Here is a 26,448-nt window from a genome sequence, read left to right as displayed (position 1 = left end):
GCTCGCACTAACACCACGTGCTCTCTGTGTTTACCCGCGGGGCTTTCTGGGAAGCGGTGCTCATGGTAACCAACGTAAACAACAGCCTCCCTCCTTTTCTTCCTCTTCCTCCTCCTCCTCCTTCTTCTTCTTCTTCTCGGCGCCGCTGCAGCGCCAAAGCGAGTGAAACATGTCCAGCCCGTCTCGCCGTGAGGACCAGTACTATGAGAAGATCACCTCCATCCAGCAGAGCATGCACCAGAGGTGAGGTTCCACCGGCTGTTTGGGTTCACGCGGCCTGGTGGAGACCGCGGGCTCGAGTTTAGGTCTCTGCCCGCCCGGGAGCGTCCCGCTGCCGCTTGCCTCAGCGACATGGTGCTAGCTGCTTAGCTAACCTGCAAAGTCCATATAGCTAGCTAGCTCATTAGCCTGTTGCTCTCGGACGCTACCTGAAGCTAACAGCGGTCATGTTTTGGGTGGTTCTTGCATGTAAATAGATGGGAAGCTAACATGTATTAGCGTGATGCTAGCTTCCTATGCGGTTAATGCTTTTTTATGTAGCTAATGATTCGCAGGATGGACTCAACATTAGCATCAGTGTTACATTTTAGCCATCAATTAGCCTCCAGCTAACCACGGAGCAGCAGCAGGGGTGTGAGTGAGTGACAGTGTGTGACGGGTTTCTCTCACGTGTGTGTGTGTATGTTTGTGTGTGTGTGTGTATGTTTGTGTGTGTTTATTTGTGTGCGTGTGTGTGTGTGTGTGTGTGTGTGTGTGTGTGTGTGTGTGTGTGTGTGTGTGTGTGGTGTGTGTGCAGGGAGAAACGGAGACTGGAACTGGAGAGGGAACTGTTTGTTTACTCCAGATCAGATACAAGAATGTAAGTATCCACTGTTGTTGACAGGTGATATATATATATATATATATATATATATATATCTATAGGTATATATCTATAGGTATATACTGTGTATGTATATAGTTTTCTGCCTCAACCTCTTCCTTTTCCTTCATTTTCACATTAACTGAAAACTTAAATATATGAGATTTTAAGTAGGAAGTCCTCTGTGCATACAAGTTCATTTTAAATATTAAATTAGGTTTGAAATGTACCATGTAGTGCATGTGATTAGTACAGTAAACTGTTTGCTGTAAATCCCATAAATGCATAGCGATGGTAATCATCTACTCTAAATTATATATATATATATTATATTTAACAGTGTTGTGCTCAAATGTGTCACTGGTTCATCTTTGGATATGCACAACATTTTGTTTTCATTGGAAATTGACTCATGTATGATATGAGTGCTGAGCATTAGATTTAAATTTAAAACACATTGTGCTTAACCTTCTCTTGTGAAAAGTCAAGCTCTTATTTTTTTGACTAAGCTCTTAGATAATATTTCTTGTGAATAATAGTTCTCCATTGCCTTCAGCCTGCAGATAAAGTGTTCCAAACTGCGCAGCTATCTCAAGGAAATCTCAAACAGGGAAGCTCGAGCGAAAATGAGAAACCTTGAGCTTCTGAGAGATGTGGAGTGCATAGAAATTAGCATGAAGGAATATAGTCCTGACCATGGCCCCCTGCAACAACAAAAGGTACACGCACAATTTCATTTGTCCACCGGAGTAGTTTTTCTCATTGTGGATTAGTATTGAACACACGCACTGAGGTGGATCCAGGTTTAATAATCATTCATTCATTCATTACTTTTTAGGAAAACACAACAGGTTTCCAATTGTACTGTAGAACAACAATAAACTCACACATCTACAATATAAAAGATTATTTAACAAGGTAATGTGTATTTATTTATGAAGCATGTTCACGTGTATCTGCCTTAATGCTATGTTGTTATTTGAACAGAGTCAAAATATTTGCCTGGAATTGCTTGATGTGACACTAGTAAACACTCAAACTGTGCAATTTATCACGACAAGCAAATGAACGAGGGGGAAAACAATGAGCCAGTCAGATTATCACTTAAAACACAACGACAGTGCTTGACAGCTTAATTTCAAATTAACAAAATTGGCTAATTATGACTCGCTGAGTTAATTGCCCAATATAGAGACTCTGAAGTGCTCCAGAGGTTTAGTCATTCTCTCCCCTCAAGCAGTTGGTTTATTTCCTCTTGATGCTCTATGAGTCCTACATGTTTGTTGTTATTTGGTCCTCCCGCTGCCCTTTTGTTTTTGTTGTTTTCTAAGTCCCTCTGTGTTTTTCTGGTTTAGCGTTGATGTTTTCAGCAATATAAAAAAAAAACACAAATCCACAGATTGACAAATAGTAAAGTGAAGTTGCACATACACATACTGAGGTGCATACATTTATATAACAATTATATTTCTAATCCTCGTTTGTACTGGTTGTGCAAGATGTTCAAAGCCAGAACTGAAGGCTCTTGTAGTAGTTCTGCTTCGGTAAACTGCTGTTTAGAGGTACGGGCATGTTTGAGCTAATCCGAGTGCCCTTAACCTGACCATTAGGTTTTTTTTAATTGGAACTGGGATTTAGGCAGTTAATCTGGCCAGTCAGATAAAATGTTACGGGCGGTCAGTCACACAGAGGACCCCCACTTGGGAAAACGCGCTGTGATTGACTGATGCTTGACAATGTCACTTTTGCTGTCAAACCATCTGCTTTTACACCATATTCAGATAATATCCAACAGCACTATCACAGCATTGTAACAAACAGCGCCTAGTGTTGGCATTCAGTGTCAGTTTACCTTTCACAAATAATGTGACTATCGTATTTCTGTGATCATTTTTTTTAGATTATTAATCAAGCAGCTGATCTGTCTGCCTCTGTTTTTGTGATATTCTGTCTTTTCCTGTTACAGGCTGACTTTTTCAAAAAGATTTCAAAATGTATGGAAGAAAGGAAGAAAATGGAGAAAGGGCGTGAAGCAGCAAAGGTAACAGTGATATGTGCAACAAAAAATGCAAACCTCTAGTAGTAATAACAATAGAGTTTATTTTTTTGAAAGTAACTGAATTTTTACACATCACATCTTATACTGTGTGTTTTTACACATTTTGTTGAAGAGTGGAAAAATGGTCCTTGTTTTTTTTTCTTTATTTGGGCTCCTTTTTTGAAATGTTTACAAGGTTTATGCAAATCTCAGTTCTATCAAGCTGTGTTTTCAGGTCTAGAATAACAAAGGGAAGTAGACATTATGCCTGGTAAGTCTGTAGAGGAGTCTACATTTAAATTGTGTATCTGTAATAGCACAGGTGTCTAATCCGAGCTGCTGCATCTGTACAAGCGATGTAGTTCAAGCCCATAGCTGCTTTCTCCCTTCACTTAAAGCAGTTAAAGCTCTTTTAGATGAAATGTCTAAGACATCTCATAATAACTTGGAGCATGCTGTCTAGAGCAGTCACTTGTAACTGTGTGCAAAACCCCCCTCAGCCTGTCGATATTGTAATGAGCAAAATGGTACCGTCACTCCATTATGCATACAAGCCATTGGCTTGCAGTGTGCATGTCCCTCAGGCAGCAGCATTCATTAAGGGAAGCTTACCGGGCTGAAAGCTGGAGACAGATGATAACGGGATATGATTTTCATATTTAATACATTCCTTGGAAGAGCACACGCGTGCCGCAGATTGATAGAAGAATCAATTGCTACTTTAGTGAAACACTTTCTACTTTGCCCTGCAGCTACCGATGGAATCACTCAGCCAAGAAATTAACTTTTCCTCTTTTTTTTACCTACTTTGTGGATCTGCTGGGCAGGCTGCATGGTTTACAGTGAATGTTATTAAGCAGCTAACTGTTTGGTATTTAAGACGCTTATCAGAAAAGAAACAGAAGCCATGCTTTTTGTTATTATGTTTGGAGGGAGGCTTTTTTGCTCTTCCCCCACCCGCCCCTTGGTGACATTGCAGACATGAATCAAAACTTGTCTAAAGGATTTCTAATAAGATTAAAAGTTAAAACATTGATCCTGAGACATTCTTCTGAAATAGGTTGTGAAAAGAATTCTGACCTTGGCCCATATAAGATATACTTATTCAGAAATGTAAAGTGGATAGTTAATATACTTGACTTGAATTTCTTTCATAGCAGACTTGTTTAAACCAAGCAAGACATTTTTGAAAAAAATGCATAAGATTTTCACTTATGTCTTTGGGTGAGGTAATGGAAAGATTAATTCCTAGAAATAATATATTTTTTCACATTTACAGATCAAAGCTGTGCAAAGACAGCATGTGGACAGCTCCCTCTCTCATCAAGCTAAGCATTCTACAACAGTCATTTTTACGGACCAACAGACCTCCAGAGCGTCTGATGCTGGCACCACAAGTGTACACTCACCCCAAGCAATGCATCGCTCACCCAATCGCAGTGTGCACTCCCGCGAACGTCTACCAAGTGGCCTTTTGAAGGACTTCAGAGTTGGCGAAGAGGATGCCACCAGCAACCGAACACGTTTATCAGATGACATTTCAGGCTCAAACGATTCCCCCGATGGCTGTAATTTGAGTGACAAACATGAAAGAAAGATGGCGGTGCTCCCATCTGTGTGTGCCTTAACAGGAGCATCTGTCAATGTGCCTTTTGGAAGTGATGATGAACAAGAACCTTTACGTCTGGTGGATTTGACTGGGCCTCAGAAGAATCTATCTCCCAGCAGCAGAGTCCCCACGATGGCTAAAGATTCCCCTTCAGAAGGCACTAAATCCCAAGGGATGGCTCATCAGCCACCTATAATGGAGGCTGGAGGGAGAAGTCTCAGCCTTTTGATGCCTGAAAACACTTCTGGAAAAGGAGCTCAAGATACACCAGGTTTCAAATGTTATTTCTAGTGCATTACCTTTTTAATTACATTTAGTCTTTCCTGACATCCTCAGTTGTTTTTAAAAATACTTTATTTTGTCCTTTTGAAGATTTGAAAATAAGCCAAGTGATACGTGTCAGCACGCCGGGTTCTGACGTGCAGTTGTCTGAGAGCAGTGCCAGTGACCTGTCCATTTCTCTGACACAATCTGAGCTGGACCAGGATCTGCCAGAGGATGTGGAATCCGAGAGGAATGCCACTTCTGGATGGAGTGATGCTCTCAATCAACACAGCCTAGAATCACCCACCCACTCTGATGGGTCCAAGAAGACTGAAGCTGTGACCTTGGAAAGGTACAGTATGTATAACTTTGTTTGTACTTTGTTGTCAGGAATTTTCGAGGCAACGCCGTAGCGAGAAACATTTTGATTGTTTCACAGCACATAGTTGTGTTAAAATGTCGTCCACAATGCAGTCAGTCCCCCCCCCCCCCAAGCAAGCTAAGAAAGGAAAAGTTCTGCCCGGCCATGCTGAACCACAGAGGGCTGTTAATGATAGGAGCAGGGCTGAAGAAGCCGCGCATTCCTCCTCTCCACCATCACATCTGAGGCTGACAGAGAGGATTGTGGGAGTCACGGTCCACGCCACCTCGCTCCCTCTAGCTCGGCGGCAGCTGCGGTGGTGGCAGTGATGCATCTTACAGGGAAGAGCTCAGGACCTGTCACCAACAATATTGCCATAATCCAAGATAATGCTGTAACAGAGCAATTTTCTGCTTGAGAGACCTCAGGAAGTCCCCAGTGGAGGAGGAAATTTGTGGCACCATAGAGTGTTCTGGAGGGTGGGCATGTGGACAGCACTTACAGCCACAAATCCTTAGCGTGATGATGGCCTCTGAGTTGAAGGATCATTTTGGATGGGGTTAGAGCCACAGAAAATCCCATGTGAATGTTTGCTCCCTGAGCTTCTGCACCTTCCCTGCAATATACAGTTTATTATGACCAGCACCTCGTTTGCTCTTGAAAAAAGTAGAAGAAAACTGTTGGTGTATTTCTTTTTTTCCATAGTCTCATATACAGCCCATATTGTTGAAACATTTTGTTGTATTTTCCCCATTATGCTTGTATATTAATATATGCTTACATTTTTTTTTAGATTGCACACTCAGTTGCCCACATGGTCACAACAATGGTATTCAGTGCAAACACATTATTTTCTGTAACCACAAACACAAAGAGCTTTTCAGACCATTATCCAGTGTCAAATGCTTTATTTTAGAAATGTGTCTGGCCTCTATATGTATCAAAAGCAGTGTGAGGGTTTTTATTTTCTCTCTGATAGTGTAGCATGTTTGTTTGTGCATGTCTGTGCGGTCGACTATACTGTTTATATTGTGACCTCAAGAAGAACCGCAGCTAGCCTGTGCTGGGGGAGACAACCGCGGGCCTGCAGCTCTCGTTCTTAGCACAGAGGGCTCCTGTGTACGAGGAGAAAACCCGAGGCTTTGATTTAAAGTTCCAAGAGCATCCAGTGTCTATCCTCTCTCTCTCTCTCTCTCTCTCCCTCTTTCTTAAGGTTAGAGTTTATATCGCTCCCTCCATTCAGCTCACAGTCAGGAAAAACAAGTCTGGGCAATTCATTAGATTATCCCATTATATTTTCTCCTCCTGCGTGGCTAGGGTGAGTTAGAGTATACGCCTGAAATATCCTTCAGGTTTCTTCCTCGAGGAGCATCATAATGGCCTCCCTGTGTCCTGCTCTTAAATATGTCGTCCCTGAACTGCATGATGGTTTTGCTCGATTAGGGACAGCATGTCACCCAATTAACGTTGGGTTCTTGAAAAAGAATCCACTGCCAGTCTTACATTGCGCTCAGTGTGTTGGTGTTACTATTTTTCAATTCCTTTGTGTGCTACAGTATATTTGCCGTCTTTGCCAGCACGGTGAGATTCCCCTGACACCAGTCGCTTGACGGTGAGGGCATTCCGTGTGGTAAATCACCCCGGAGCCTGTACTGTACGCTGTGGAGGCTGACCCCTTCTTCCCAGCTAACAATGTGTTTCTGATGATGTTGACACACGGACAACAGCAGCATCTAAAGTGAGGTTGGGGACCTTGACATGAAAGCTGGCAACAATACAATGAGAGAGAGAGAGAGAGAGGTTTGCAGAAAAACACAACTAATTCACTTTCTCCCTCTCTAAAGGTCTCTCTTTGAAGAGCATTGACAAATAAAGTGGAAAGAGAAAGATGACTATTTCAAGGCCCGCGCTGACGATAAGGGAGAGGGAAAAAAAGACAGTTTTTGCCTATGCTACTTCAGCCACACTGAAGAGGACTTAGCACAGACGAATGGCACACTACAGAATGTCATGGATATAATTCAAGCTGCTAGCTTAATCAGGATGTTACCAGGAAACAACCTGCAAAAAAGAGGGAGCAATTGTTTGCTGACCCCTAACCCAGAAGCCCATTACAGATTGTCATAAATTCTTTTTTGGCCCCTTTTATGTTGGGGGGCTCAGGATCCCTCTCGGCTCGGGGGTTTCTGGGAGAATTCAATGAGGGCCACCCAGAGCTTAATGCTCATGGAAGAGATGGATTCCCAATATCCACATGCATTACACATCCATTTCTCATTTTGCAGCCGCACACAGGCCCAGATTAAAGTATAAATCGCTCCCCAAAAAGAAATCTAGAGGCCCCTTCCTTTTTATGGAAGCTTTTATCTTACACGTCGTAATTTTACAAAGAAACACGTTTACTTTTTGTAATAATACTGTATATTTATGAAATTTATTTTCTCCATTTAGTTGATATTAGGTGTTACTCCAGCATTTGACCGCTACTTCTGCGATCTCTAGTTTTGAGTGGCAGGTTTCTCAAGCTCTGTCATACAACCTGTCGTTACATGTGGCACCATCGGCAGACGAGGCTTTTTGAATTGCTTAAGTCCTGTACAGTGGGGCCAGCACTTTAATGATCAAATTCCTTCAGCAGTCCTTGTGTGTGTGTCACGGAAATTGCCTGGAAAATGTATTGCAGGTTTTTTTTTTTATACAAATAACGGGTCTATCGATCCTGTGACCTCCTCCTTTCACCACATCAATGGGTTATGTTTTTTTTTAGTCTCTCCCAGGAAGGAATCTTTAATCTGCTAGACAGCATCGAAGGACGACTCCACGGTGAATGGACCCGCTTGTATGGGGATTCTTCAATTGATGGAAGACAACTCAATAGACTTATCGGGTACACCCTTGCTGTCTTTCTTCAGATTTTACAATCTTATCTCTCCCTGTCAAAATTAAAATGCTGTGTGTATTTATTTAATGACCATGGAGCCGTTTGTGCAGATGAGGAAAACATATTATCCTTCTGCCAAGGGCTCTCACTTTAGATGAAGTGTCATCACAGACATGCGCACGTCTTTATTTCTGAGGGTTTTTCGAACACACAGGATTGTTATAGTAACCACCCTGATGAATTGTTATTGGGCGTCGGGGAGATTGAGGATGGAGAATTTGTTTCATTAGACTGGGCTTATTTTTCATAAGCCTTTTATATTTCATAGCATGATTAATTTGCCATAATTGGTGTTCTTGTTGTAAAGTGCGCATAAATGTCTCACAAGGGAAAGCTGTCCTTCTCTTTTCAAACCCAGTATATCCTTATCCCCCAGTGATGCAAATGTGAGCGTTTGAAATGATGTCAACAACATATTTAATAGTAAAGAGAGTGGCTGTATTGTGTCGTGACCCTCAGTGTAATGTTTAGTCTTGCTGTGATATTATGTAAGCAAGTGATGTGTGTGTGTGTGTGTGTGTGTGTGTGTGTGTGTGTGTGTGTGTGTGTGTGTGTGTGTGTGTGTGTGTGTGTGTGTGTGTGTGTGTGTGTGTGTGTGTGTGTGTGTGTGTGTGTGAGAGAGAAGTGCTAGCAGCTGCTGGATGTTCTCCCATGTACTCCTGACCTGTTGGCTGAGCCCTCGACTCCGTGGCGGTAGTTGACTGCTCTCTCTATATATTTGGCAGCCTTTGCAACGTCGGAGCGGGCTTGAATGACGAGGACCTTGGAGCATGTGGAGCCGTTGTCCTTCATGAACTTCAGAGGTTGTCATGGAGCACGGCGAAGGGCTGCCTACTATCACAGGATCTAGTGAGTTCTCACCAGTCAAGCTCTGATCCTAATGAAATAAGGTAAGACTCTGGGTTTCTCGAAATTATCATTTATTAATTAACAGCCAAAGATTAGTGTGTCGTTTTCCAAAGTTGTCTTTATTTATGCTATGTTCAGCTTAATGAGACTTGTGATTGTGGGATTGTAAGAAGTATCATACCTGTATTTTCAGTTTAGATCATTTGTAAAAAGCTTCACTGCTTATGTAATGATATCCTCTAATCTCCTCTCATAATTTAAGAGAGAGAGAGTGTGTGTGTGTGTGTGTGTGTGTGTGTGTGTGTGTGTGTGTGTGTGTGTGTGTGTGTGTGTGTGTGTGTGTGTGTGTGTGTGTGTGTGTGTGTGTGTGTGTGTGTGTGTGTGTGTGTGTGTGTGTGTGTGTGTGTGAGAATATCTAGTAAAATATTGTTTGTGATATAGTGATGGGTTGTGTAATATAGTGTGTGTTTGTGTGCACTGTCAAAAATGGTGCTATAAAAGTATAATGCAGAGCACAACTATCAGTGCTCTGAAAGCTGCAGAGTTCAATAGGCCTTTCTCTTCATTTCATAAAGAGAGTGAAAAGATGGACAGTAAAGGTGAATTCCACTTTTCAGACAAAGAGTGAAGAGCCGCCTGTGCATTTCAACAGTGGCTGAGATATTGCACGCTTCCATTCGATACAGTCTCCCTTGTCCACACATATAAAGGTCATCTTTGGTGTCACCCAGTGCGGTAACAGTGCATGGGTGAATGTCATGAGTAAATTAAAATGCCCTATCTGTGACTTCCAGTCCTTTGGATAATGAGGAGTTGTACTCTGAGCCAAATCCGTGCTCTGCCTCACTACTCTATTGATTTCAATGAGACATTTCCTCCTATATACTCAGTCCAAAGAAACACACCAGTGTCCCTTTCCACTGGAGATCCCTTTTGGCTTTTTGACCTTTTATCCAGTTTTCAACGAGGAGATGCCTGTATATTCCAGTCTCTCTTTTTTCTCTATTAACTGGAATTTATTAATGATCCATATATTGTGCTGAAGTGCTAAAAGATGGCACATGAAGTAGTCTTTTGACAATGGGGGAAGAAATGTGCTAAAATATATTATATTAAAATTTCTCCAAATTATTAGTACATTAGTAAAACTTGTCCTCCATGTATTTGATAATGTAAAACTATTCCATTACCAGGAAGTATGAACAAATACGAATAAATAGTATAATTATGACTTGTATTCAGATGTCTCACTGAGCATTCTACAAGAAAGCCTCCTCTTTCTCTCCCACCCCCACCCTTCACTGCAGCGCCAGCCTCCCTCCTGATGCCGCTCGGCTGTGGGATCGCTGGTTCAAGCACGCCCTTCTGCTCAAGGAGCGCCGTGTCCTCAACACTGAACGCTTGGTCCAGCTGTTCACGCCGCTGCTGCTGGAGCGCCATGCCTCCTACAGCCACCAGGTAGCGTCGGAGGCACATACACTGCCTCTACACACAAATAGGAGGTCAGACACTTGCAAAGACAGACACCCTTTCCCCAAAAGTAAGCAGGCGTTAACACACACAGATGACTACAGGAGAGAAATGTGTTCTTTTTCTTCTTCTTTCCAAAAAGACTAGTGTTTTTCTTTCTTTTGTTGTTGCCTTGCATGTTTTTTAAAGGGCGCTTTAGTCGGTACTGAGTGCCCTCTTTGTGTTTGGCGTTTGAAACCAAGCCCTGCTTGGTGTGCCTGCTCATCAGATTGCTTCACACGTTGACCCAGACAGAAGGGAGATCCTGACCCATGCGCTAATCACAAATCACAGCCTCTGCTTGGCTTCTTTCATCTCATGTGGTGAATTCATCTGAGAAACACTTGCTTTTAATTTGGTATTAGCCCAAAGTATAACCGTCAGCTGGATCCGACTAAATGAGGGGAACCATTTAAAAATTCTTTACAACAGAGGATTGTTTTAAATTTCCCCGCTCATTGACCCTGTGCCGATCATGTTTAATTAAACAAAGAAAAGAATCGGCATTGAAAATTCCCAGTTAGAGCCCAAAGAGGACAACAGGAAGGAGATTTCATCAAGAATCCCAGAAAATATATAAGTCTCATGTACAGGAATGATCATATATATACAAGCAGGGTTTGTGTTAATTTTGTGGATTCCTCTTATTGGGGGTTCTTGTGACTCCGAGGTCTTGCTCCAGTGTCCCAGATGCAATGAGAGAGGCAAAGAGGGAGACTGTAGAGCCTCTTGAAAATATGAACTGACAAAAGGAGGAGAGGTACTGCCATCTCCATCATTGTGTCCAAGTGCATCAAGAAAAGCCTGATTGAAAATCTTTCTCTCTCACTCCATCTCCTCCATCTATTTCTCTCTCACTCCCTCTATTCCACCATCTCTCACTTTATTTCTCTCTCTCTCTCTCCCTTGGTCGTCTCGCACAACAGCTTACTCTCCACACACAAGAGAAAACTGAAATTTCCATTCACGTCTTGCCACACAGCCCGGCTACTCCCGACAAATGGGAGCATGCAGCTCGCATGCACACACTCAAAGAGGCCCTTTGAATATTCAAGTGCTAACAGTTGCATTCATTGATATTTAAAATGCAGTGGGTCCGCGAGAGCCCTCAACTCGCGGTACATTTGACTAAATCTAAAAAACGAACAAAGAGGGATATCGGGGATAAGGATCAAGACAGTTTTATTCTGTGCAGCATCATCAAATACCAACGGGCAAGCTCAGACTGGCATGTGTTTGTGTCTCTTCCCCTCTCAGAAAATAAAAGGGTGTACATTGTCAATCTTCACTGCGACCTACTGATAAGAACTTACAATGCACTTAAAGTTTGTCACTGTCAAAATCCTCCTGATCATCCGCTCCATATTAGTGCTCATTAAAAGTTGCAAATGGCCATCTGAGGCTGAGAGGCAGTCTTTGATCACAAAAGAGAGATGATGATGGCAGGATTTGATACGTGGAGGGAGGGAAAAAGGGAGAGGAAGGAAATCGGTGTGTGGCATCTCCCCGCTCCTCATCTCCCGGAACAGCTCCTCTTAATTGTGTATCCTCATCTCCCCAGAGATGAAAATGAGCTGGAGCTGGAGAGGGAGGAAGAGAGCAGTTTGTCTCAATCCTTTCAGCCAAGAGGGGAGATATCTGGAACGTGTTGCACATTAACGCCAGGGTGATTGCATTCTTTAGGCGCTTCTCTAATCTCATGGATGAGAAGAGAGGCAGAGCAAAAATGAAAAAAAGTGTGATCGAGAGGGCGAGTGGGAACGAAAGTGTGCAAAATTATCTTTTTTTAGTTAAACGAGTGAGAGAACTTGAAGTTATTTTCTCTTGGCGTTTGAACGTGCACCACAGCTGCACCTCTGTGCGAGCAGCCGTGGCCGAGTAAATGACTTGCTTAATCGGCGAGAGTTCAATTTGACACTTCCTTCACTAAATGGGAACAATTAAGAATGTGGTTTTAATTTGTGCTGCTCGCAGGCCAAAGTGCTGCTGAGGACACTTCTGTCCCGGTCCAGTGAGGAGTGCCCCTCAGCTGAGGACGAGAGCGACTTGTCTTCCTCGTGTGATTCACCTTCCCTCCCAGTTGACAGTCATGTGAAACCTGCCAGGTCAGCACAACAGCAACAGATTCAAGGTAACTGAAGATTATCAGTATGGGCACAATAGAAAAAATTCTAGTTATTATTATTTGAATACAGGGGTTTGCTTAATTTTTTTACGGATAATGGCTGCATTTCCCAACAATTAAAATCTCTCCTTTCAGAAAGTGGTTTAGTTTCATTACAGTTTCCTGTAGTTTCCCTCAAACAATCCACACAGAGTTAAGTCCGTCTTTGCACAATAATATGTAACAAGGGCATTTATGGGAACAAATGTAGACTACTGCTATTTTTTATGTGCCACCTCTGCAGAGAACTAAAACTTCCCTTTTATGAAAGAAATCAATTTCACCATAGAGCTTTTTTATGAATCTCTCACAGGCCAGTTTTCATGCAGCCATCTATTCAGAGCTGAAGAAAGACCCCCCCAATCCCATTTCTATCCCCGAGACTCCCTTCCTCCCTGCGTCTGCTTCTCACTATGTGCTTCCCTTTCTTACAGAACTACAAAGTGCTGAAGAGGACAGCCAGGACGAAAGCCCTGTGGAAAGTGTTCCTATTAGAGGTAAAAAGGCATCGCTGGTGCCCCAGCATTCACACTGTCCTTATGTTGTGGTTTGTTTTCTTCCCACTGCAGTGAATAATGGGCTCTTTTAAGCGATGGCTGAGGCAGGATGATCAAGGTGAATCCAGGGTCAAAGTCCCACCTGAAGAGCAGTGCTAGTTCCCTCTAATTATCTCAGAGAAAACACTAGCTGCGTTTTTCAGCCTTTGTCTGAGGCATTCCGGCAAAATTGATAATTCACAGGCCCCGGCATAATGCGGCTGCTTTAATTGTCAGGATGCCAGGGTGGAAAGCGCAAGAGATCTGTCGTCGCTTCTCATTATCTTCTAAACAATGCTCCGGCAAGGCTGGACTTGAAAAAATACTAGATATGAAGGCATCCTGGAAGCAGTTGGTGTGCCCATCCCTCGGCTGCAGCTCTGAAATGTAAAGCAATCCTATATTACCCTTGGCTGTCAGATTTCCTACTGGGTGTTTGGTGTCCGCATCCCTAAGGTGCACAGCCAGCAAAATGAGTCCAGTCTTCAATCGCTACACTTAATCAAAAGAGCCATAACCAGCTAAAAAAAAAACATGACTAAAGATTTTGCCAGGAAAGGATTTTGCTGTGCTGAGGGACATCAATGTTACAATCAAATACCGTGACCTTGGAACTGATAGTAATTGCCAAGACATGATCATCTGTAGACCTAGTGGGTATTTTTAGATCAGATGTAAAAGCTGTGGCTGTAGAAAGTGCAGTGGGTGGAATAACACTGGAGATTGTCGTACACTGTAAATGTCGTATGGTTTCAGAAAATGATTAAAAGTAGCATTTCTGTTTTATTCTGAAACCAAGTGAGAAATGTCAGGACATGTAGCTCCATCCTTTTGATTTGCTCTGTGTGTTTTAGCCACATCATTGAGATAACAGCCCATTTATTATGTACTTCTGCTCTGCTGATTTTTGCCAGCGCAGTCTGTGCTCCTCTCAAATATGATACCTACTTTAGTGTGCCGGAAAGTAATTATGAGTGTTTTTAAAACAGAAAATCAATCATTGCCTTCCTGCTACGGGGATGCTGAGATAATGTGAGATGCTGATTGCTGTCTCATGGAAACTGTTGCTACATACTGTAGGCTTGAATCAACAGCTTAGCTGATTGAGCGCAGTGTTTTTTACCCACTCTGTATGGCAGTAAGACCAAAAGACTCAGCTACTGGAGCGTGTTGTCTCAACAAACACAGAAACCTCTGAAAGTTGGAAACCTGGCTTTTAAGCAAATATTTAACAGCGACTGTGTGTGTGTGTGTGTGTGTGTGTGTGTGTGTGTGTGTGTGTGTGTGTGTGTGTGTGTGTGTGTGTGTGTGTGTGTGTGTGTGTGTGTGTGTGTGTGTGTGTGTGTGTGTGTGTGTGTGTCCTTGAACAGAGACAAAAGCATATCAGTTACTTAAACAATCAGCCATGCAGGAAGGGCAGCAGAGCTCTGAAGAGGAGGAGGAGGAGGTGGATGGCCTCTCAGGTAAGAGATGCGGTCCACTCTACCCGGCAAGTAGCAAGCAATCGGAGCCTAACCATTGGTCAACACTGGCATATGTTCTCACAACACGTAAGGGCACCACAGAAAGCCCACATGTGTTGTTTACACAGACATGCCGTACGCCAAATGATTGTCAAAGCCCAAGTTTTCTCAACCAATTTTTGGCTCCAAATCACATTTTCCATTTCCTAAATTCTCAAGATCCCACGACCCTGGGCTTGAGGTTGTAGAATTTGGGGTGACGTATTCCTTGTGCATGCAAAGAGTTCTGAGTGGATTGTGAAGCAAATGTTGTGAGACCCCAAACATCACACTCCCATAATCCTTACCATAAAGTCCACATAGAAATATGCATTGGTAATTAGCTTGTGATGAGATGTCCATACCTAATGGTTTCATCTGGCCTTGTTTTCTCTCTTAAGGAATAAATCACGGCCATGAAGAGGACCTGGGGAGGGCCAAACGCTCCTCACATCAAGACCCTTACCCCGGGTAAGAACATTGTTATTATTCAACGGGCCACAGGAAATGGGCCACCAGACACCAAAGTGGTTGATGTACATTTGCATGGCTGCTCTCATAATTCCCAGTTCATTTCCATAAGATCAATTGGGCGCCACCCATTAACTCGCTTACAAAGACAAAAGGCCCCTGAAGCCCCACTCGCTCACTGTTTGCACGGTCGGGACAGTTTTTTTGAGAAATCCAAAGCAAAACAGCCACCACAAAAAATAAATTGAAGTCATAATCTCACTGTCTTCAGCCTTATTGTCAGAATGCAAACAGATCATGTCAAGAAGAGAATCAGGGACAACTGTTTTGGAAGAAGGGGACTTGAGTGTTGACAAGGACAAATGTCCTTTGATTTTTCACCCTTGAAACATATTTCGCCTTCTCAAATCAGAGCCCTAAGTGGGTTGGAAAAGAACGTCTAATGATAAATAGCCTTGTGGAAGCTAACACCATCACAGTTACATTTGAATATCAACACGACTTCATCAAATCTGCAATTGCATGTCGGGTCCTCAGAGCACCTCTTCACTGCGAACCCATTTGGGCTGTCGTAATGGCTGGGTAAACGTTATGAGGAATAATCTTCTCTGATTTCATGTGATTACTGGGCACCACGCTGACACAAGGGCTCAAGTCTGTACCTCCCTGGCCTGGCAAGCAGGCACTCCCAGTCTGCCTATTAGCCCAGGGAAGGGCCTAATGGGCTAGCTCTATTGTGGTCCTCATAGCTGCTGATGTCTGCCACTGCCAGCCCCAGTGACCACGCTCTTTAATAAACATGAGCCAATTTCGGGCCCAGACCCCCTCAGATGGTGCCTTCGGCCCTGTCATTAACGTGCATGGGAAGCCCGCAATATATGTAATTAAACAAAACCTGCAGGAAAAAAACTCGACAGAAGCAGAGAGCAGTGATGAGACCTCAAGTTGTGTACATAAGTAAAATTGAACAAATGTGTCGTTGTGCGTGGATGACACTCTAATCCCACTAGGCTTTGAATGGAAACGGCGTGAAGAGCTGCACGTCACCATGACCATCATCTTCTTCCCTTTCAGTCATACAGCGATTTCTGCTCTTTTCTTCTGCTTGGATTTATGCATTCCACTTAGCACAAGTCACTTGTTGTTGCTTCATTGCCGCCACTAGTGGTGTGGAAGCCCTGCAAGAAGAAGCATAACACCGCAGCAAGCTGCCTCTCCTCTCTCTCTACCACCCCGCCTCTCCTACCCAACAAAAACAAACTTGTTAATTATTTGCTTTATTTTGTCAGGGAGCTGATGAGTGACATCAAAAGGAGGATGGAACTGGACTCAAAATACAAAAATGGCTTCTTTCTCTGTTGTCTTAGACAATAATTATGATTTGCCAGTTAAGCCTGGAGTACAGCAGAGGGATTGTAGTTTAAAGCAGAGGCTTTGGTGCAAAAAATGCATTTATAGCCCTTTGTGAGGCTCCTCATTATGTGTGGGCCCGATTCATTAAGTAATTGGTTTGCAGTTGTTTACATGAGTATTAAGGCCTTCTATTCAGGGCCTTTGAGAGATACATTGTGCAAATGTTGCATGTTATGAATGCAGAATGAGAGGCGGGGGGCCAGTCCTATTGGCTAAACACTGCACTCGGCTGAAAAGCGAGAGAAAAGCACTGGGTGCTGCTTTGCATAGCAATGACTAGGGCCTTAATAAGCTTTACAGATTAAATACATGCAGTCTATACAAGATGCAAAGAGATACTCTTAACACATTTATATGTGCTCATTTCACTATTATGGCGTTCGAGAGAATTGAAGTCTTTCATATTCTTTTTCTTTTTTTCCTCCCTCACTCTCTTCCTTGCTCTCTCCCACACAGTGTTTTTCAGTCAGACACTTTTATAGAATGTGCTGTTTATTGTATTATAAGTCGTGGGGAAGCGACTGATCTGCAACATTTATTAAGGATTTGTCCATTAGAAATCTTTTGCTGTCTTTGTGAGTGGCAAAGTAAAATCACTTTGTGGTTGAGTGGGGATGAAAGGAATAATGCACGAAGGAGTGAGTCTTAATAAGCAGCTGCACTCCATGTAAAGACCACTTGTTCCCCTTTGTATGCGAGTGCATGCCACTGCTTCCTCTCGTGCAAAGCGTCATTGTGCTCCTTTCTACTGTAGGCATTTCAGATGCCACTCCTTTCTTATTTTTTATTTAGGTTTTTTCTAATACCTTTTATTCCGCCCCTCGTTTTGATCCTAAAAAAAATGCTCTAACACATGTGCACACACACACTCATGCACAAACTAAAATCCTCCATGCAGCCATCAGCCGGTGCGATGATTGTTGTGCCTAGTGCCTGCTTGACAAAAACCTTGACTCAACAATTAGTGGTTTACAGCTTTGCCTTGGACAACAGGATGTGCTCAAGCATTCGACCTCAAATCACTCAAAATCAGAAGCTCTCTCTCTCTCTCTCTCTCTCTCTCTCTCTCTCTCTCTCTCTCTCTCTCTCTCTCTCTCTCTCTCATTGGGAGGCGATGTTTGTGGATCCCTGACAGTTCACAGGGAGGAGGGATGGAGGGGCAAGAGGGACATGAGCTGAGAGGAGAAAAAAAAGTGGAGGGGAGGGGATGTGGAAAGAGGGAGAGTGGCGAGATAGAGGGAGACAGGGAAACAGAAATGTATAAAGAGGGAGTGAAAGATGGAGTTGCCCTTTTCTAAAATCCAACAATGAATCAAGGAAAACACATGTAAACACTTCATCTGACAATATAATACTTAAAGCTTTGTGATTCTTAATGGGAGGAGTTGCACCACCAGGCATGTGGCAGCATTAGATCTATACCTCTCTGATTATGTTATTGCCTCTTAAACAGTCAATAGTCAACCTCGGTTCTGACTTATTTTCTCACCTGATCTTCCTATAGACCAGAGAATAAGACCAAAACCAGAACAAAACCAAAACCAGGACAAAACATGACAAACAAGTCAGTGACTGTCGGGGAAGGCAGCATTTAGAGGCTCTAACCAGAGGAGGTCACTGTCCTACACTGACTGTCTGAAACCAGGAAAGTAAACCTGATTGCCCTTTAAAACGACTTAGTTGGCTTTCAGACACTTCCTCTGCTTTCTTTCTGTTCATTTTTTGTTGTTAATTTAGCTTCAAGATGTATTATGCAGGTCTATAGAGCAAAAGCACTGAAGCAACTGATGTAAGCTGTTTGGAGGCAGATTTGGGCAAAAACTAAAATAATACATGGATACAATTTTCAGATTTTAAATAAATATATTAAGTTGTGTATTTTCTACACCTTCTTCGACACTCTGACGTTTTAGTGTGTTGGACAAGCAGCAAACGTTTGCTGTATGATGTACAAACAAACCCTAACATGAAATGAATGATCTGTCCTCATCCCTTGCCCCTGGCTCTCTCCTCCTGACTGCCACCAGTCAGGAGGAGAGCAGCCTGTGTTGAAATCATTGGCCCAGCGCCTCCTCCTCCTCCTCCTCCTCCTCCTCCTCCTCTCTGAGCTGCAGTTCTTTCTCATTGCCAGCAGAGAGCACTCACATGTTAGACAGCGCCCACTCACCAGTGTACTCATGGTTGCCTCTCACTGTTTGCCCCCACTGAGGGCTATATCCTGCTACCATTCAGGCCCCAGTAGAGTACATCTAAACGGAGCCTAAACAATGTTTCGGCGGGGTCATCGCTGGGATGGGAGTAGGAGTTGATGGGAATGATGAGGTGATGGGTCTCCCTTTACCTTTAGACAAGCACCGCTGCACAAAAGTGCTATTGTGCTATTAGCATTTGTGCGTGGGTGGCAGGAGCTTAAAAAAGGCCAGGGTAAATAAAAGCAGTTTTCCAGCTATCAGTGTGTGCAAGCCAGTATTAACTGCTTGGTAAGCATTATTTCCTTACATTCTCTAATGTGTTTATACTGTAGGATTAGAAGTGAAATCTGTCTTCACTGACTCACGGACACATATCTTACTTTGGCAATTGGCCTTTACTTTAACCTATTTAACCTGCAGTTTAAGAGGACAGTATGTACTGTACGACCAGTGTTTTTGTCCATGCACTAATATAAAACTACGACACTGGACACATTATTGTAATATAGACGATATGCTGTGCTTTTATCCGTAGTACATGAAACTATTCTCGACAGCATTTAGTTTCAGCTGCATGTGTCTTTTAAGCCACAGTTTAAAACAGTATTCTCATCTTACCCAACAAAGAGGTTTAGGTGTAGTCGCAGAACAGAGCACTGGCGTTTTATCACTCAGTTAAACAGAAAATCAATCAATCAATCTTTTTCTAATATCCCATATTCACAAATCAAAATTTGTCTAATAGGCTAAACAAAGAGTGGCATCCTCTGCTCTTAACCCTCGACCAGAGTGAGGACAAACAAGAATAGTCTCAAAAGGAATTTAACAGTATAGCAGAGTGCCTTGGATTTCAGTAAGCGTGTTTGTCTTGTCACTTTTTCCTGTCTTCCACACCATCAGTACTATATCTGTATAAATATATATATATATGTATATGTGTGCGTACAATGTGCCTGAAATACAATATTGTAGATATATCAATTATTATAATATAATTATTATATATCTGCAAAGATATAATAAAAAAATCTGTAAATTAGATTACATTACATTATTTTCTGAGGTGCAGTTGTGTATTGTGAAAAAAACTCTAACAGAACTAAATACAGTTTTAAAGGTCGCTGTAGATTTGACTCTGCAGGAGACACAAAAAACTGTTCAAACGCGAGATAAACAACAATATGAAACAATTGCAAAGGCCAGAGAAAGAGATCGAGCGAGGTATTTGGGATGAAAAAAAAAGGATGCTACAATAGCTGTAATTTGCATCATTTTACACATTACATTCACCTCTGTCTACCAGAGCCTGTAAAACAGTGGCCGGCCCAGTCTTACATATTCAGATTATTGCCTCAATTAAGGGAAACTCAGCAGAAGATGAACTGGCATAATGTTTATGGAAACGGGATATTAGATTGGCGGGGTCAGATCCAGACTGGGCTCTCTATGGTAATAGCCCCGTCTTGAAATCAGTTCTGTCCCTCACTGAAGTGGAACAGCTGATAGACCATTCCCATCCCCGGGGGAAGTTCGAGAAAAGAAAAGCCCAATTTACTCTCAGTTGCAGCTATTATTGTGGCAAAGGAGAGGAAGTAATCGTATAGATTATTGCTGTATTTTTTGCTGCTGCTGCAGGGTCTGGTCAAGATCTGTTGCCTAACAGTTGTAAATGGATGCACTAAACCCAGCGGTTTTGCTTCAGCGGGTTTTTTTATCTCTCATTCATTTTAAAAAGCTCAATGTGCATAACAGGTAGATTCCCTTTTCCTCTTTTCCTCATCACGGTTCCCACTGTTAGTCTTGTACCAAAAGTATATCATGATTTAAATCTTTTACAGTGTAAAAAATGTTGTTTTTATGTTAGCTACATATAAAAACACTTAGCTCCCTATACACAATAGCATGGATGGTAAAATTACAATAACTAGTAAATTACTATATTGTATTATTTTTTTTAAATAACCTATAATAAGGCTATACAGTACCCTGAATTCACCTAAATCTACGTTTTTTACAAGGTTTGATTATAAATTGAATAAAATACAGACAACCTTTGTTTCAACATCTCGTATCATGGGGGGATTGCTTTTTCTCTCTTTTTTTCAAAACTATTTTACTTATTCAGCCCCTGCTTTGACTTATTAGCATTTTAAGTAGCAGAGGTTCAGCCTGCTGCCTGACAAGATGCTGGAATCATCCAAACGTCATGTGGGAAGTACCGTTGGCATATACGACTATGAAGGTTATATTCTAATGGTTATACTGGCTCTATGGTATATTGCTTATAGCACAGAGCAATCTGCTCACAGTTTGCAATGGGTAGTGCGCATCTCTTTTCTCTCATTCTGTCTTGAGTGGTGCAAAGCAGCAATATATAGTTTAGAAGATAGCAGTGGGAATACAGCCAGAGTAATTTGGTCCTTATCCTCAATGTACAGTCACGTGTGCCAAGACTTAGCTGAGGGAGAGATGAGGAGATGAGGGTGATTGAGAGGATGACAATCACAGGGGTCATGGGTTGGAATTGATGCAGATGGAGGAACACACCCCACGACTGTTTTATTTTATTTTTTGTTCCGATCTCATCTGCTTAAAACTGTGCATCTTTCTTTTTTTTCCTCTTCTCCACAAGGGAAAGCGTCCGCGCTGCTCCGATACAGAGGGTCCACACAAACAAGCCATATGTATATGTATGCTAACCTGGGAGATGATGAGGATATATTGTTGGGTTTCTGAATGGGCTCTGTGATGATGTAAATTAAAGAGGAGGCCTTTAAAATTGGAACAGGGGCCTTATTACATATGCATTGAGGTAGATCAAAGCCTTTTCGGAGGGCACGCATTTACATAGCGATATCACCCGAGCTATGGGAACCTGGCAACCCTGTCGTTGGACTATTTCTGAATAAAGAGGGCCTTGTGGAAGTCCTTTGGCACAATTAGAACAGGAGTCAAGCAAGTTCCCCGTGCTATACTGTCTGAGCTTACCCAGCAAATACACCCCACCCCATCCAACCCCCGTCACAGTGATTTTCATGAGTCAATTTTTGTCATCTAGATGTAGTATTTGTACAAGTACAGTACATTTTTGTATTTTCATGCTCCTGATAGATTCTTAGTTGTATTACTTCTTCTGTTGTGTTTTTTCGTTTTATTGACTACATTTCCTAATCTCTGTGTGGTTTTACATTTACTGTACGTGCTGCCTTTTTTTCCCTTTTTAGCTATTTTTGCTCCAAAGTAGCGGCTCATTTTTCAAAGAAAGTGGTAACTTAACAAGGCTCTTAACTGTCTCTGTGTTTCCAGGACAGAAAAGACTAACTCAAAGGCTCATTCTGCTATACAGTCAAAAGGTGAGTATAGGCAGTCATTTCACGTGGAGACACCCTGTGAAAAAACAGGTTAATTACACTGAACCATAGAGAGGGTTCATGCATTACCAAGTACGAAATTATTGTAAATTTCTGAACTTCACAAGTGAACCAACTGTTTGAAGATTTTTTTTCCTGTTAAAACAGCTATGCCTTTTGAGGATGTGTATATGAAAAACCTGACCTTGAAGCCAAACCCTGAAAGCTTAGTTTTATGTTGTCGGCGAGCGCGACCTCTGATAAATACCCAAAATAATCTGCTCTTGCATTAAGGATCAAACCTTGAACAAAAACCAAAGAGTGTCTTGGGCAATTTATCAACTGCTAAACCATGAAAGAGCATTGCTGATTCTAATGATTTCTGTATCCAGATAGAATCTGTTTGTCCCTAGATGCAGCTGAAATATAACAACTGTTGCAGTGATGGCTGTAATCAGAATCCATTTCCATTCCTCTGCAATAGCAACTTAAGATACAGTATGAAGTGAATATAAACACTTGCTGTTCTTTAGACCTGAGCTGCTGCACGTAAAAAAGAAATAGTACACATCTCTGAATGGGGCTCGAGCAAGTGGACCCCACTTTGTGTACTTATAAGGTGACACAATGACACATACATTTACATGTTTACAGCCGCAATCAGATCACGCAAGACGCACTTCACTGCTATGAATGAAGACAACATATAGGACTGTATAAAAGGTAGACTGTTCATTGTGAAGTGTAACTCAAGTTAGCTTTACTGTATCCTAATCCTGGAATGCTTATAAAGAGAGTATAGAATTGGCTGGATAAAGAAAGCATGTAGAGGATGTAAAGCGTTGCACTGCTTTTTATTGTTGTTTTCCTGTGTACCTTTTCTGTTCAGCTCTCTGGGGGGAATCCGACGACAGCTACTCAGAGATTGAAGCAGCCTTACGCCCTCAACCTTTCAACACAAACAACGATGACATTGATGACTTCTATGATTGATATTGCCCCGGAGATATTTTTTTAAATGCACTACAAAATTCCAGGCAGTTTGGCTCCCAGTAATTCACCCCCTGACCACCATTTTAGTGGTCGGCATTGTAAATCATATGCGTACTGTATCGTAAAAACAAATAATAAAGTTGACAGCTCTCACGCTGGGTAAAGTACGTGAAGAGTTGTCCAACACTCTGATGTTAACCCTGCTTCAGTCTCTTTATCTGAACAACTCTCCCGGCTCATAATAACAGCTCGAAATAGATTAAACTGATCTTTTAAAGCGATTTGTTTGCACTAGGCTGGAAATCATGCATTTTGAATGCCGCAAGCATCTCCGAGTGCTCTACCTCCAGCATGCTCGAGTGTAGTGATGTGAGTCACCTGTGAAATGACAAAGCACAATGGCCACTCTGCACGCTGCCGTGCGACCTGTGAACCCGCTGAAGAGGCCCATCTCCCGGGGCACAAAGTGTTGCACCGCCAACAAACTCAGAATATTTTGTCCCTCCAGCGAACGCTCGACATATATATTTCCACCGCGGCTTCTTTAACACTTGTGCTCATGGTAAAGAAACACAAAGATACATTTTTCCTCGGTATTGTGCAAACGATTCACGGGTGGCAGGATCGTTGCTGGAGCCACACAGTAGAGTCTTCTGCAATTTATCATTTTTGCAGCACATTGAACATCCTGTGTCTATTAATAACTCTGAGCTGCTGTGTGGGAGGCTACATTCCCAAGTTTACATTTATACTTCATTATGTCTGTAGTGTAAATTTCCAAAACTGCCATTCTGGGATGTGGTAAAAGCCCCTGGCATTCGGTGTCAGCAGGATTCCATTAGTCAGCTTTAGGTGACTTTACATGCCTGAACCTTTTAAAGTAGGACTCCACATTCATTACCAATAATGGCTTCAGACAGCCCTGACCCACCACAGAAAAGGGACTGTGGCAGAATAATTTGGAGTTTGCTAAAAGGCTCCCTAACATAATATCCATGTTAAGGAGCATGTCAACAGATACTTGTGTGCGACAGATAGCTCATGGTGGAAGTGGAGTAATATTGTACTAATGTGTACTAACACAATAACATTTTTGAAAGGAACTTTTTCCTGATTCCATGCTGGAGTGACAATGGTGGTGATGATGATGATATTCAGCTCATTCTCTTTTAAAGCGTGTGTAGTCAGACTGTTCGGCTTGATTCTGCAGTTAGCAGGTGTGACTGACTCGATTGCAGTGTCAGCATTGCCACATTACTTGATCTGTCGTGTTCAGAGTGACATGAGCTCCACTCTTCCAGCAGTGGTTTACATTTGTGTTGATCGAACAGATGTCACCAGATAAAGAGTGATGGGAAATAAATCACATTGTCGGTGGTAGTTCCACAAGACGATGCTTTCTTGTTCTAAAAACAGCAAATGCTGATACAGATCGAAATTAAAACCGAGATTTAATTTATCGTGGAAATACATGGATTTTGGGGGGGTGATGCCAATTCTGTTATCAGGGTGTAAACTATTTTCGATACTGATATACCGGCCAATATATAAATAAATCAAATTGGCAATGATTCCTAAGCTGTTGTTATCAAACCCTGAGGACAATGAAATATAATTGAAGCTTGATATTTCACAGTTAAACCATAAACCTTATTATAAATAACTATAAAGGGGCGGCGTATAGCTCACCTGGCAGAGCTGCCGCCCCAACGAGCCAGTGCCTCAACCCGCAGCTTCCCGGGTTCGGTTCCAGGCTGTGGCCAATTCCAATGTCCTCCCCCACTCTCTCTCTCTGTGCCTCTTTCACAGCTTGCTCTCCTACTTATGAATTAAAGGTAATCAAAGCCCCAGAAATATACTTAAGCATAAAGAATAATATTAACGATAAAGCAAAAGTACAAATACAAATACAACCAAATATATAGAATTTTTATTCAGAAAATAAACAACAAAAAACATCGATATTTCTGTCATATGTGCCGATATTATCAGCCAACTAGTATATGGGTCAGGCTCTGCTGAAAATGTTTTGGTCATTAATTTGATGTTGATGTTCAAATAAACAACATGTTCCACAAAGTCTGTGTTTCAGGGTATTTTGAGGTTGTTTCATTTTCAAGTTCACAAATTATGGCTGCGTTTCAAATAATAACAAATTTATTCTTTTGTAGCATGACTGTAATAGAGGGGTATTTTTGTAAAGGTTGACATGGCTGACTTTGGAATAGGTGAAGAAATGCTGTGTATTGGGTGTGGACTGTTAGCTTCTTGTGCATTTCTCTAAAATGAGAAACTCAAGGCTTTGTCGCTTTATCGAATGTGAAGGTATCACAAATCCAGACTCCGCTGTCCTTGATCACAATAATAACATGTCAGGTGAAGTGTAATATTCAAATTACTCCCACTGGTTCAATGTGAAACCAAAGGGCAGAGAGACGGCTTGACTGCAAACACATTCCCTTTTCAGATGGAAATAAAAAGTGCAATTGTCACAAGGAAACTTAACAGAACATCTGTGTTGATCAATGTCAGGCTTACAGAATGTCTCAATTCATATTCTGTAGCAAAGGTTGATTCTCTTTCCTTGAGGAACTTGGTAGAATTTACTCCACATTAACCGTCACTCAGGCACCAAGAGAAAAACTCTTCTCTTCGTCATTGGCTTGAAAATTGAATCAGTAACTATTGAGGCCAATGTTTTGGATCCGATTCTTTTCTGAGGCAAAATGTGAAGCTTTCAATGTGTTTAGTGTGATAAACTGTAACCCAGTAACATGGAGAAATCCATTTTAGTGAAGTAAGTGAGCATAACAAAAACATGCACAACAGCCATCTCCATTCTAACATTGTGTGAATACAATTTTTTGAATGCTGTGAGTTTGTGACTCAGCTCATCAAGCCCCACATCTGTGGCAAAGGTAAAGGTAAAAATACATCGTCTGTGAATGTAACATGTAACTTACGTGTGTTTTCGTGTGTGTGATTTCGTGTGTGTGTCAGCTAACCAAACGTTCCATCCTAATTTAATTAATTAAACTGTTGTACGTAAGATGCGAGACTTAACGCTGTAAATCACCGTGGCACAATTGGAACCGAGGACAACTCATAAAACCAGCATGGTTGGGCAGAACCTTTATCTAGAAAATGAAAATAAGTTATGATGTACTTCACACGAGCAAGGTGTATCTGTATTGAGCACGTGGGTGTTAAAGGGATACTAAATATCTACTCACCACTATGCCGATGGAGGGGTGGGTGAAGTGTTTGAGTCCACAAAACACTTCTGGAGTCTCAGAAGTAAACTTTGTAGCAGCTGAATCGGATACAATTAAAGTAACTGGTGACCGAGACGAACATAACATGCCTCCATTCTGCTTGTGTGTTGTCATCCAAG

General features: G+C 42.0%; 1 protein-coding gene across 2 annotated transcripts; it reads left to right on the top strand.

Moving 5' to 3' along the window:
• On the top strand, positions 1-25,134 carry kiz (kizuna centrosomal protein). 2 transcript variants are annotated; one of them, XM_034576395.1, is made up of 16 exons: positions 51-243; positions 797-859; positions 1,419-1,581; positions 2,829-2,903; positions 4,180-4,515; positions 4,546-4,780; positions 4,882-5,125; positions 7,902-8,021; positions 8,801-8,965; positions 10,232-10,382; positions 12,408-12,564; positions 13,032-13,094; positions 14,504-14,596; positions 15,037-15,106; positions 22,018-22,064; positions 22,951-25,134. In XM_034576395.1, exons 1-16 carry the CDS (start codon positions 170-172, stop codon positions 23,052-23,054), a joined length of 2,160 nt encoding a protein of 719 aa, XP_034432286.1. In that variant the 5' UTR covers positions 51-169; the 3' UTR covers positions 23,055-25,134. The 2 variants fall into 2 exon arrangements, with proteins under 2 accessions (XP_034432284.1, XP_034432286.1); XM_034576393.1 differs by having other exon boundaries at positions 1-243; positions 4,180-4,780.
• Positions 25,135-26,448: the final 1,314 nt, after the last annotated feature.

Source organism: Hippoglossus hippoglossus, chromosome 22 (genome assembly GCF_009819705.1).
Source record: "Hippoglossus hippoglossus isolate fHipHip1 chromosome 22, fHipHip1.pri, whole genome shotgun sequence".
NCBI classification, from domain to species: domain Eukaryota; kingdom Metazoa; phylum Chordata; class Actinopteri; order Pleuronectiformes; family Pleuronectidae; genus Hippoglossus; species Hippoglossus hippoglossus.
Note: the sequence above shows the minus strand (reverse complement) of the source record. Positions and strands in the feature narration are given on the sequence as shown.